The sequence below is a fragment of the Danio rerio genome, chromosome 17, assembly GCF_049306965.1.
Source record: "Danio rerio strain Tuebingen ecotype United States chromosome 17, GRCz12tu, whole genome shotgun sequence".
Classification (NCBI taxonomy): Eukaryota; Metazoa; Chordata; class Actinopteri; order Cypriniformes; family Danionidae; genus Danio; species Danio rerio.
Genome location: NC_133192.1, coordinates 37,022,858 through 37,036,288, shown reverse-complemented (window position 1 = coordinate 37,036,288; position 13,431 = coordinate 37,022,858). Strand labels below are relative to the sequence as shown.

Below are 13,431 nucleotides of genomic sequence, written 5' to 3'. Positions count from 1 at the left end.
CAACACAACGTGGCGTCTCTGTCGTGTAAACACGGTGACACTAATGAATATTAATGAAGTTGCACAATAGAGCGCGCTGATTGGTTTGAACCAAGCCTTACTTATGCATTAATGCATCACACTGTAAGACGTAATAAGACTCACTCTGGCACAGACAACCAGTCTGCACGCTGGAATACAACGCTATTATGTCATGGCCGTGACGCAGCTTCAAAAATTTGTTTCAAACCGGAAGTACGAATTTGCTTGAAATAACGCAAAAACAAGCAATTTACACTTTTAAGTGAAATATAGGTGTCCTAATAGTGTTTTTAGCAGTGTGGGACACATATACGACAGCTCAAAAAATGTGTTTTGGTGTTCCGTGATCCTTTAAAGGGCACCTATGATGAAAATCAACTTTTGGAAGCTGAACTGTGTTTCTAACATAACTGTGTGCTGGTATAGTGTGTCCACTGTCATATTGGGATGATATAAAGACAAGTCTTTTTATTTTATTTTATTTCCTGACATCAAAATAGGATCCAAATGCATTGTGCGTGACTCATCGTTGCAGAAAGGCTTAAATTAACTCCACAACAAATATATTAAATAACAGCTGGGAAAATTCTTACTGTAGTAAGTGAGATCAGCTTTATTCTTGTCTGTCACTGTGCTGCTACGGCTCTGAAGGCTACGGCTCTTACATGCACATGGAAATGGTAGGCGGTGAGAGCCAGCTTATTCCCACAGGCAACAAAAACAGCTGCCATGTCTTAACAGCCTAAATTTCCCAGATTGAAAACGGTATAATAAATAATCTGATGGGTGTTTTGAGCTGAAACTTTACAGATAAATCCTGGAGACACCAAAGACTTGTATTAAATCTTGAAAAACGGGTCAAATAGGTGCCCTTTAAGCATTTTGTGCTGTTGAACATCAACTCCCAATTCAAAAATCTGAAAGTCTCTAAAAGTTGTTTAATTATTCCTAGTATTTTAAGTTCCCATAATATCGATATTGCGCATCTTCATTATCACAATGATACAATATTAAATAACTAAATATTAGCATATGTCTAGACTGAATCATTCTGTATGGTACACTGAAATAATAATTTTAACAAATTTAGCTTCAAGTCAGAAATCTCAAAGTAAGAGTAAATTAGACTTGTGTTAATTGGATGCGCTTGATCAAAAGCATACGTGTACCCTGAAACGGATTAGAAACCATGGCGTTGTGCCATCTTCCAGCACATTATACTTCTCTTTCATCCTCTTCATCAGTAGGGGATCCCAGACGCTAGACTCTGATAAGTCTCCAGTAGTTTGAACCACAGGATGCATTTGCTCGAGAGATATTCTCCGTCCACCCCCTCCGGTGCATTACATTGCTTTGAAAAGGAGGTAAGGGAGGAAAATAAATGTAGTTACGTGTGTCGGTTGTTCCCATGCTGTGAGACACCCTCACTGTTTCTCTTTGGTTTGTATTTGAGATTTTCATCCTTTTGTTTGAGAGCCGTGTAAGTATCTACCACGTAAAGGAGAGACTTGCATATATAGCAAGAAAGTAAAAATGCATCCGTTTAGCTTGAGAACTGGAGCGTAATGGTGGCTATAACATATCCACACACTCCCAGAAACAGAGCCAGGAGGTCATGCGGAGTCACGCGTGGCCTGCCATGTCAGATAGAGAGGCCGAACGTGAGCGTGTTCGGTTTGTAAGAGACTCAAAGTGCATGTGAGGACGGATAAAAATGCATGACATCCTGACTCAACGAGACTGCTGAAAATGGCCGTCAGCAGATATTATGAAAGGCCCCTTTTTTATCTTAATTGCCCACAACCACACATTACATACATATCTGAGCTTAGCCATATGTCACTAACAGACCATTTTATGCATTCATTAGACAGAGCGAGTGAGCACAACCATATTAAATACATGTTTTGGTAAGATTAGGGAGCAGTAATTTGGACCAGTCAGCATTAAGGGGCTGCTGTACCTTGGACACCCAAGAAAGTCATATAAAACATTGAAAATTTCATAGGGAACACCCAAATTATAATTTAGCTACAGTACCAATCGTCCTGAGAACCAGCTTGAAATGGCCTACTAACAAAACAAAATCCATGACATTTATGGTAAAAGAAGCTGAGAGCTGTGGTTGCCAGTATATCATCACTCAATATAATAAAGGAAGAAACCATAAATGAAATGTCATAATTTTACACTAAACTGACGTATTTGGCTAATTTGTAGTGTTTTACATCATTGTTTGTTAAATCTAGACATCATACCTTGGTTACACACACAAAAACACAACCATAGGCATATGGGAATGAGAAAGTCATGATGAACCAGTGTCCATCACAAACAGCAAGCACAAGCAGAGCTAGATACTAACATAAAGAAGGGACTCTGTGTCATTCACACAACCACTAAATATACCATCGTTACTAGGTCTGCACGATACTGGCAAATGTGCGATATTGTTGTTGAGTGTTGTGATAATCATTCATCCAAAATAACTAACTCTACAAAATGCTACTTTATCAGCGTAATTTAATCTAATGACCATACTAAAGTAAATAGTTTGTAGATATTACAACACGAGTGACTGAAAACCTTGGTGGAAATTCTGATTCTTATTGGCTGTTGGCATTTTCCTCTTCAGCATTGGTATGTATTTTGATCTGGAGATTCACCTAACAGCACCAACTGAAGAGGTGGGGATAACGATAGTAAAGGCTTCATCTGATTGCTTAGGTTTAATAAATAACCTATGCATGTTGCACACACATTCTTGGCACAGAAAACTCTGAGATATGGATATTGCATATGCTATTATTATGATAACCATAATTTATCAATATATTGTGCAGCCCTAATGATAATGATAATAATCAGGGCTTGACATTAACTTTTTTGATCAACAGCCTCTGTAGTTAGTTTTCCAACATTACAATTTTGTTGCTGGAAATGTATATTTTATAAGCATAAATTTGACTTTGACATGCTAAAATTACATGTGTTGGCACCATTTATGATTTTAATATATATTTATATTTTATTTGTTTATTTGTTGCATGATTGATAAAGATTAATAATATTCTAAGGTATTATTCTGTGTCACTGATCGAGTGGTTTAGTGATATAGATTAACTCCACCTATATGTTACGTCAGCTCACCTGCTTACATAAGGGCTCACAGGTGATGGGTGATCAGCTGGCAGGAGTAGCGGGGAGGGGGGGGGGGGGGGGGGGGGGGTTTTGACCGTGTTTGTAGCATTTGTAAGACAAATAAAATTAATTTTGAGATTTAAATTCTTGGACGTGTCATGAACATCACTGCTCCTGTCAATACGGCTCCGTAATAACTAGATGATGCTGGAGACCGTAATAGCATGATTTAGATTTTGTGTTATGTTCACATGCCTCCTCGTTCATTTCACTTTTTGTGTGTCGTGTATGCGCTTGCTCAGTGAGCATGAGGAACTAGGTCATAGTTTCATAGTGTCGTATTACAATTCGTTTTTATTTCACATGACATTTCAGAGCTCAAAATTATGGATTTGTTTCATTCATCTCTGACCACACCAAACATAAATTATTTATGATCCACTAATTTTAAATGTCTCAAAACCAGCAAAATATGGCTGTATACATGCACTTTTTATTTAACAAAACATTTCTTTAAAAAAAATTGACATTTAAAAAATATTTATTATCTTGTATCTGCACAGTAATCTGTCCTGGCTAAAGGTCCAGATCACTAGTTAACTATGCATAAATAGGGAGTTAATCTCATATTAGAGCAATGTTATTGTAAAGGATAATAACTAAAACAGAAATAAAATAAAAATTACTGTAAGCAAATGAAAGCAGGTGAAAAACATTCTGTGTGTGAAAATAAAAGGATGATCATGGGCACACGGTTAACATTAGTCCCATTAATAATCTTTTCAAAGAATGGTTAAAGCGAAAGCAACTGGTGCTGCTTACAAAAAGATAAATCTAGAGCTCTTGAAAGTAGCAAGACTGTGGGTGCATTACTTTTTGTCTAGTCTATTTGAAAGAGAACCGATCACATCAGTTGCGTTTCTAGGCATGGTTGTTTCACACAAGTAAACGGGAGCGTGCACATGTTTTAAACAGTCGCGCACATCACATCAGCTGTTAGCGCGAGTGATCGTCCTCTCATTTGGTTTTCACCTGCTTTCTTTTACTCGTGCAAACAGTTATTTTTGTCAGTCGTGCTGCTTCTCGATTCTAAGATCGCATTTGCACGAATATTAAAGTGGCTAGTGTGAGAGTCTGTGAGTCTGTGCCTAACCTGCCACAGCTGAAATCTACCCGCATTTGGCGGGTTGGCAGGTGTTAATGTCAAGCCCTGGTAATACACATAAAATTTAATTAATGCCATTAACATTATTTACTATTTAAATAACAAAAAATCTAAAGAACCATTCATTCATTTTCCTTTGTCTTAGTCCCTTTATTCATCAGGGGTTTCAACAGTGGAATTAACTGCTAACTTATCCAGCATATGTTTTACACAGCGAATGCCCTTCCAGCTGCAACCCAGTACTGGGAAACACCCACACATTCTCATTCACACACATGTAATACAGGCAATTTTAGTTTATTCAATTCACCTATAGCGCATGTCTTTGGACTGTGGGGTAAACCATAGTACCTGGAAGAACCCAAGCAAACATGGGGAGAACGTACAAACTCCACACAGAAATGCTAACTGACCCAGCCGGGACTCAAACCAGCAACCTTCTTGCCGTGAGGCGACCGATGCTGTCTGAGAAAAGTGTGTTTTTGTGTGTGTGAGGGTCAGAAGTATAGTGATTGTGAATGGCTTTTTTTTTTTTTTTTTTTGTAGTACAAGTAGTCAAATCAAGTTACAGCTTGACTTATTTCTAAAAAAAAAAAAAGACCTAGAAACCACCCAGAACACCATAGAAATCAAATACACAATACAAACCAAAACATCACCCATCATTTGGATCTTTTGCACAGGCAAGGGCCACTCACATTTACTCACACAACTAGCTACTAGCAAACGTAGTTATGATTGAAACAACAGCGTTTCTACCTCCCGTTGCGTCTAGACACACACTATGGTAAAATCACTGGGATGCACAGGCTTTTTGTGTTAATGAAAGCTAACTAATGACTAATGAATTTATGCACAGCTATGATAAACATCTTGTTCCTGGGGACAGATGAGGCCAAAGCTGCTCTTTTCTACTAACCCTCTATTTCTGATTGTGTAACCATGGCAACCTGTCAGCCAGCATCAGCTGTAGCAGCTCAAAATATACAGACTGCGTCTGATCTCTCATCTCTCACCCCCCCACAGAGGTGTTGCTGGACCCAAGCCGGACCTGGTGCCCGTCTTCCACGTGCCAGGCTGTGTGCCAGCTGAAGGAGTCTGACACGGTACTTCCGCAGTTGGTGCGGTGCAGTGTTTGCACACTTGAGTTCTGTTCCGCCTGCAAGGCCAGCTGGCACCCGGACCAAGACTGCCAGGAGAACGTTCCCATCACCTCGTTTCTACCTGGAGAGAGCAGGTACTGTTAAAGATAATGTATTGGTTCAGTCCAAGTAGGAGCAGGGGTTTCAAACTCATTTTAGCTCAGGGGCCACATGGAGAAAAATCTGTTCTCAAGTGGGCCGGACTGGTCAAAACAATGGGGAGGGGAGAGTGGGGGGGTGGTTGACTACCACGCCTTCTTTTTCAAATGGTACATTTTTATACGACTGAACTCGTACGAAATAGCCACTAAAATGACAAAACGTAGAATAGTTACATTTGCTCGTGAGATCACCTCAGTGTGCAGTGCTTCCCACAGGTTTGAAATATACTTGCGGTGGTTGCGGATTGAAAAACACCCTTTTGCCACAGCACATAAATGGTCAACTACATGCGACAAACATAAAATATTGTGATTTTTATCTTGATTTTTATTTATTTTAACACTGTTATGTAACCTTTCAATTCTTTTCAATGGGTTAAAGTTATTTTAAAAAGGCTGTTGAAATAATAGAAATTCACCATTTCTCTTACTTTTATGCTATTTAGACATGCAATGTAGACTATTGGATGTCTTCAGTAGAGTGCATACAACACCGTTTCCTTATCTATGAAAGTAAGGGAGTAAAGTAAAGAGTAAAAGTAAAGAGAAAATAAAGAGGCCAAATAGAGGCTCATTCTTTATCCTTGCTTCAGATTGTCTGTTTAACTTTTTTTCCCGCTAGTGAAGCATTCAGTTTTTACATTTACAAAGTCTGCCATGTAAATAACAAATACGTCATGGCGCAACTGACTCTTAAAGGGAATGGGAGATGAGACTCTGATTGGTTTAATCCACGTTATGCTCAAAACACACCCATAACTCATTAAGAGAATAAGCACAACCCTATTAGACCATGTACCAGGCCGCAGACTGTATTTTTCCATCCTTAAAACAGCAAAAGTGGATTCGAACAGTGCAGTGACTTGCTTTACGGTATATCCAAAGAAAAGAAAGATATCCAAAGATACCTATTCAAGTTGTTAAGAAATCTGTGATATTAAAACTAATGAGCATAGCAGATTCAGTGATTTAATTTAGTTATTTAACCTGACATGTTTGCTGTTCCAAAATATTTGTTTCTTAAAATAAAATATATTGTGTTCTTTGGGGGGGAAACTTCATATCATATCATCAGAATATTTTACCAGCTCTATACTATTTTTATAGCATTATGACCTCTTTTTTTGTCAAAAGATCTGTGGAATTTAGGTTTTTCAGTTCGTGAAATATCCTTTATTTGACAGCACTTGTGGCATATTGTTGAAAGTCACAATACTAAATCTAACTTATCCATTTTTTTTAAAGTCTGATTAAAAAAAACTGGGTTGCAGTGAATTTAAAAGTGAAATGAGGCCAATCTGTAAGCATTAAAAATCCCCTGCGGTGAAAATCAAGTTATTAATGCTGTTTGCATGTCTGTCTGCTGGGTTAAACATGATTAAAGACAAACCAAGTGCAAATTCATTGGTAAACAAAGATTTTCTCCTTTATACTACAATGTACCAAAGACTCCACAATTCAAAATCTCGCATGCATCTATTAGCCACAAAAGGTGCAAAAGAACACAGGAGTCAGTTTCTGTGAGCTGAAATGTGATCTTAATTCTCTCTGCTTGTAACATGTCGGTTTGGTTTAATGATTTATTCATTAATACAATCATTTAATGTTACACTGTGCAGCTTACCGTGTAGTAAATCTGTTACATGCATTTAAGTCTTTCTCCTCATCATTCATCAGCGGCTCTGCTTCAGTTTATTTTTGTTTTTTCTGATGTGTGTTTAAACACTCCCTCTGCTCCATATGTGAATCCAGCTGTCAGGATGAGCCATGTACTCTGTAATGGTGTTCGATGTTGATAAGTCGGTATGCGATTTGAAATGAAATATCTCAATCCCTCTGTGTTTTTCTGCACTATTAAACATGCTCGTCGTTGTGCCTAAGAATGAATCTTCTGCTTTTTGGGATTTGCTCTCGACTCGGTAAGCCAGAGATTCAAGAACAGGTGTTATTTGACATTCGTGTCACACTCCTGCTTGATTCAAAAGCTGAAGAGTCATTGAGTTGAGCGTCGGATCCTTGATCTCGGGTCGTACTGGAATGAACACTCAGCCTGTCTGAAGTCAATTGCTTCACCAAAACACACCAGTCACAATACTCCAAAGAGCCTTTCAAGTTTACGCTCAATTTCTGTTTCATTTCATATGGGAGTTTGTGTCCAGGGTATCTCAAAATGAGAGAACGGGTCTGTGAACATCATGATGGACGCCATTTACACTTTAAATGGACACTTTTGTTTTGTTTTGTTTTTCAGGAGTTTTGTGAGGTGACCTGACTCTTAAAACTAAATTGTGAAGCACTTTTGTGTCTGATGTTTGGTAACAATTGTTTAATAATAAATGCATAACTTTTAGTGTATATTTAGGGACCAAGCACCAATGGTGCGTAGGCCAAATTGGAATTGCTTAGTTTATTATTATCATAATTATCATAATTATTATTATTATTATTATTATTATTATTATTATTATTATAAAGCTCCTAATTGAGGCAATTTTGAGGGTCATAACATTCTCGAAAACGTGTGAAACTCTGCACACACACCAGAAGGGGTGAAATTGATCTTTTGATATGGGTTTCAGAAGTGGGTGTGGCAATATGGCTCGACGCCACCACCTATAAACATTTGATGAAGTGACCCCCAAGCTACGTTTCATGCACACACACGGAAATTGGCACACATCAAACATGCCAATACCTGCAAAAAGAAGCAAAATCTGAACTCCCAACAGGAAGTCTTGTTTTAGTATTGTTTTGTTTAGGTTATGTTGAGGTTTGTTTCATTTAATGTTTTAAAATGTAGATATTTAATTAATTATTTGAAAATTATTTGAGATTATTAAAAAAAAAAAATATATATATATATATATATATATATATATATATATATATATATATATATATTTATAAAAATATATATATATAATTTATCAATAAAACATTTATTTTTAAGACACGGTTTTATCTTAGACTTTAAAGTAATTAATGGTTGAATTAAAGTAAACCAGCTAGCAAATTGCTACTTAGGTAAACCTCACTCCTCAGACCTCTAAAGGTGCTCTGGCAACAGACGCAACAAGCAACCGACTTTAATACAAAGAATTGCTGGTTTGATCCTCGCTCAGAGCAAGTTGGGTGCAGAAGGACTGGTGGGTTACACAAGAAGGCTCGTTCGGAATGGGAGTGAGGTTTATGCAGGTGAGTTGCTAGTGAATTGCAATGGCAAACCTCAGTCTTGAGATCTGCGCGGAACTAAATTTTTAATCCTGCTCCCACCGGGTTTTTGTTCGAACCTGACCACTACTGCTTATATTTAGGATTTGTTGTCCTGCTGAGGACAGAGGACCAAAACCAAAAACCACCAATGATTCAGAGTCCAGACAGCCTACAACAAGCTGTCTGTATAAACACACACACATAGACACACAGCACCAAGCAAACGACACACAGCATCACGCTGTCTCTCATTCACACACATACACACACACATAGACAGCAACAAACAAGCAACACACAGCATCACGCTCTCTCATTCAAATCCATATATACGTGTGCTAGCTCGCCTGGGAGTCAGGAGCGATATAGTTAGACCGCCTGCTCCCGTTCAAATTACACCAGTTACTGACCGATCCTGGAAATGTATTCCCGCACTTCAAGAAATTGGGAATGCAGACCTCTACCTCAGTCCTCTGACCTATATAGGGGCACTAGAATCGCTGGTTTGATCCCAGCTCAGAGCAGGTTGGGTACAGTAGGATTACGGTGGGTTACATTTACAAATAAAAAAAAATCTAAATAAAATTACAAAAATAATAAAACATTTGGAGGCATACAAAACTACTAAAACTCGAACTAATGTTTAAGACATGATAATTACAATTAATTCAAAACCTTAATAAAAATACATATTTAACTGATACTAAAATAAAATTGTATTTTTATGTTTATTGCAATGAAAAATGTAGTACAAACTGCAGCATAGTGAAGTTGGTGAAATCACAGGTAATTACAAAAATTCAGTTTCACAAAATCCTTCAGAAATCATCCTAACATGCTGATTTGATATTCAAGAAACATTCTGATTAGAATCATTTTTGATTCAAGTTTATTTCTTAGTATTATCCATTGCTGTTTGACAGTATTTTGAATGATATAATCAAACATGTTGTTATTATTATTATTAATCTGATGATTAACAGTACCTCAGCGAACTGCAGTGTTGCAGTACTGTGAGTCACATTGGTTTCTGCAGAGAAGCTGCTGCTGCTGTTTAACCGTCTATGAGAGGTTTGCTGCACAGTGTCACTTCCCTTAGATCAATAGAGTGGGAATTGTCCTGGAAATGAATGGGCTTGTACCTGTCAGCTCGGTCCCTGCGGGTCGGCCTCTCCATTACCAGTGAACACTAGCCCTGGCCCACAACTCTTTAGTACATAGAAAAAAGATGAGCCTGTCTGGGTTTAAAACAATCCACTGTAGTAACAGTGCATGTGCTTAAAATATACTGTGAAAAAAGGACTATTTTAAGGTAGATTTTTTAAAACCAACTAATCTTTTTGGGCAACTGGGGACCAGCCTGCTCAAGAGGACAGTTCACCCAAAATTGTACTTAATATTGACTCTCACTCAAGTGGCTCCAAACCTTTATGAGTTTCTTTCTTCTGTTGAACACAACGGGAGATATTTTGAAGAAAGCTGAAAACCTAAACATTGATTTCCATAGTAGAAAATACAGATAAATGGAGGTTGCAGATTGTCAACTTTTTTCAAAATATTATAACCAAGAAACAAAGGTGCCTAAAAGATGACAGAATTAAGAATTTTGGGTAAACTATCTCATTAAATGTTTTCATTCATTCATTCATTTTCTTTTCCGTTTAGTCTCTTTATTAATCTGGGGTCGCCACAGTGGAATGAACCGCCAACTTATCCTGCACGTTTTTATGCAGCGGATGCCCTTGCAGCCGCAACCCATCCCTCGGAAACATCCACACACACTCATTCACACTCATACACTATGGACATTTTAGCCTACCCACTTGACCTGTACCGCATGTCTTTGGACTGTGGGGAAACCCACACGAACACAGGGAGAACATGCAAACTCCACACTGAAACGCCAACTGAACCAGTTGAGGCTCAAACCAGTGACCTTCTTGCTGTGAGGCAACAGCACTGCGTCGCTAAGTGTTTTCAATCATTTATTTTATCCTCAATATAATTAATGTTTGTTGCTTGTTTTTTTACCACATGAAATGATTCATGTCAAATACAAAGTTTTTGTTCATCATTATGCAAGCAAAGGATAAGTTGTGATGAAGAAAATGGTCACTTTGTAAAATTGCCAACTTTTCAGCTTAAATCATGTAGGTAAACACAATACCAGTGGCCTTTTGAACTTTTATGTTTTATCATATTGTTGATGCGGATATAATAAAGGCCCCATCTATAAAAATTGACTGTTTAACCTTTAAGATTTAATATTTAGTCATTTTAAGAGTTAAAAAAAACTACAAAAAAAGTAATAAAATAAAAAGCAGACAAAAAAGTTGTTTCACAGTTTAATAAACACTAAAAAAGTTCACTACTGCATATAAAATATACATTTTAAATTTTAGGATATTTGATTTATATCGGATGTGCTACAAAAACTTTCTACAATTTTTAACATTAACTAAATATCGCTTAACTTTGTGTCTGAGATGATCCTTATTGGTTCTCTTGTGTGAAATCAAAGTGCTGATTAACATTAAAACAACATAACATTAAAACAAGTAGACATATTCTGACAAATTCCCGGTGGGCCGGTCCGTTTTTTGGCCGTGAGGGCCGGTGTCCCTAGCTCCAGAATTTGTTGCTCTCAGCAGTCACACTTTTTAAATCAATTAATTTTTTTACTTGACCACAGTCTTCTTATTCATTATGTTACTGCAGCTCTGCTCTTTTTATATTTGTCTTTTTTTATGTCATCATCAGCCTGCAGGTTAATGATGATATAACTCAGACGAGCCATCTCCTAATTCACAGCTGTTGTGGTCCAGTAGTTTGCACGTTAGGTTATGACGCTGCGGACCTGGGTTTGATCCTCGTCTGAGTAGTTTTCTTTTTTTATATTTATTTATTTATTTATTATTGTTAAGACATAATACTGTTAGGGTTGTTGAACATTTGAAGTTCTAAAATGACATGATAGTGTAATTAGAAACTGAATTGGAAATGTCCTTATTTTAATATAGTCAGTCGTGAACTGAGGTGGGCCGGTCTGAGGGTAGAAACTCCAGGGCTGAAAAGAAGTCCCACTCCGGTCCTGTTCTGACTGCAGGAGGGTAAACTTGATGGGTTTATAGAACAGCTTTTATTCACTTACCTCATGAACTTTGATTTGTTTTTTCTCTCTTAACATTGTATATTGAGTCCGTTTTTAATAGTATTTAATAATGGCCAAGCTGTGACCTCAAGGCCTTATTTGGGGACTAGTTTGGGATGACTTTGTTAACGGCTTAAAATGTTGATTGTGCACAGAGATACTACATTTTATTCTGTAATTTGTTTATAAATCAGTTGATCACTATAAAACAGTTACAGTTTTTAGATAAACCCTATTTGTTTCTAATTAAAAAGGTCCCATATTGTACTCAATGTAAAAGAAATATGTAAATAAGCTGTTACTGAAAAAAGAAATGCAGTTAAAGACAAATTATTAGTCCGCCTGTATTATTATTAATCTATTTTTTTATTTCAAATATTTCTGAAAAGAAGTTTAAAAGAGCAAGGATGTTTTATTTCGGCTAGAATGAAAGCTGTTTTAAATAAAAAATGAAAAAAATAAGATCAATATTATTAACACCCTTAAGCACTATATATATTTTTTCAACTGTCTACAGAACAAACCATCATTATACAATGATTTGTCTAATTAACCTAGCTAAGCTTTTAAATTGCACTGAAGCTGAATACTAGTATCATGAACAAATATCTAGTCAAATATGCACTGTCATCACGGCAAAGATAAAAGAAATCAGTTATTAGAAATGAGTTATTAAAATTATTATGTTTAGAAATGTGCTGAAAAAGATAATTCAGGTAAACCGAAATGGGGGTAAATAAACAGAGTGGCTAATAATTCAGGAAGGATAAATATTCTGACTTCAAATGTATGTAAATCAGTTTTATCAACAATGTTTCTATCTTTCTCTTCTGTTTCCAGTTCATTTTTTAAGGCCGACGATGACGATGCTCCCATCAAGCGCTGTCCCAAATGTAAAGTCTACATCGAGCGGGACGAGGGCTGTGCACAGATGATGTGTAAAAACTGCAAGCACGCTTTCTGCTGGTACTGCCTGGAGTCTCTGGACGTGAGTGCAGAATATCTCCACTTAACATGCTCAACATCACGCTGCTATCGTACTGTATTTTTTGCGGTCAATGTGCATGTTACTCCTTCGAGCATGGCTATGAATGCAACAGTGTCCTTCACGCAGCTGGTCTGAACACCCACATAGATAATGACCGGCCTGTCGTAATGTTGTGTGTTTGACAGGACGACTTCCTCCTGATCCATTATGACAAAGGACCCTGCCGGAACAAATTAGGCCACTCCAGAGCCTCCGTCATCTGGCACAGAACACAGGTGGGAGCTCACGGGAAGAAGCACATGTTTTTTTCTCTCCCTTTTTTCTGTGCCGTATTCAGAATGAGCATTCGTGCACATGCAGTTACACGTGACCAAGTCCATTCAGACACAAGTGTTTATTCAGGAAGGACATGTTTGTCTGTTTCCAGCAGGTGATACCTGGTGTTTCAT

The 13,431-nt window shown here is 37.4% G+C and overlaps 1 protein-coding gene across 4 annotated transcripts in view; it reads left to right on the top strand.

Moving 5' to 3' along the window:
- rnf144aa (ring finger protein 144aa) overlaps positions 1-13,431 on the top strand; it is a 71,165-nt gene that overhangs the window by 44,670 nt on the left and 13,064 nt on the right. For all 4 annotated transcript variants that reach the window (XR_012392812.1, XR_012392811.1, XM_005158736.6 and 1 more), the window contains 3 exons: positions 5,354-5,564; positions 12,835-12,982; positions 13,168-13,257. Coding sequence is in view for 2 of the 4 variants with exons in the window: in XM_005158736.6 (XP_005158793.1) it covers positions 5,354-5,564; positions 12,835-12,982; positions 13,168-13,257 (449 nt within the window). In the remaining 2 variants the exon portion in view is untranslated. The remainder of the gene's footprint in view (positions 1-5,353; positions 5,565-12,834; positions 12,983-13,167; positions 13,258-13,431) is intronic.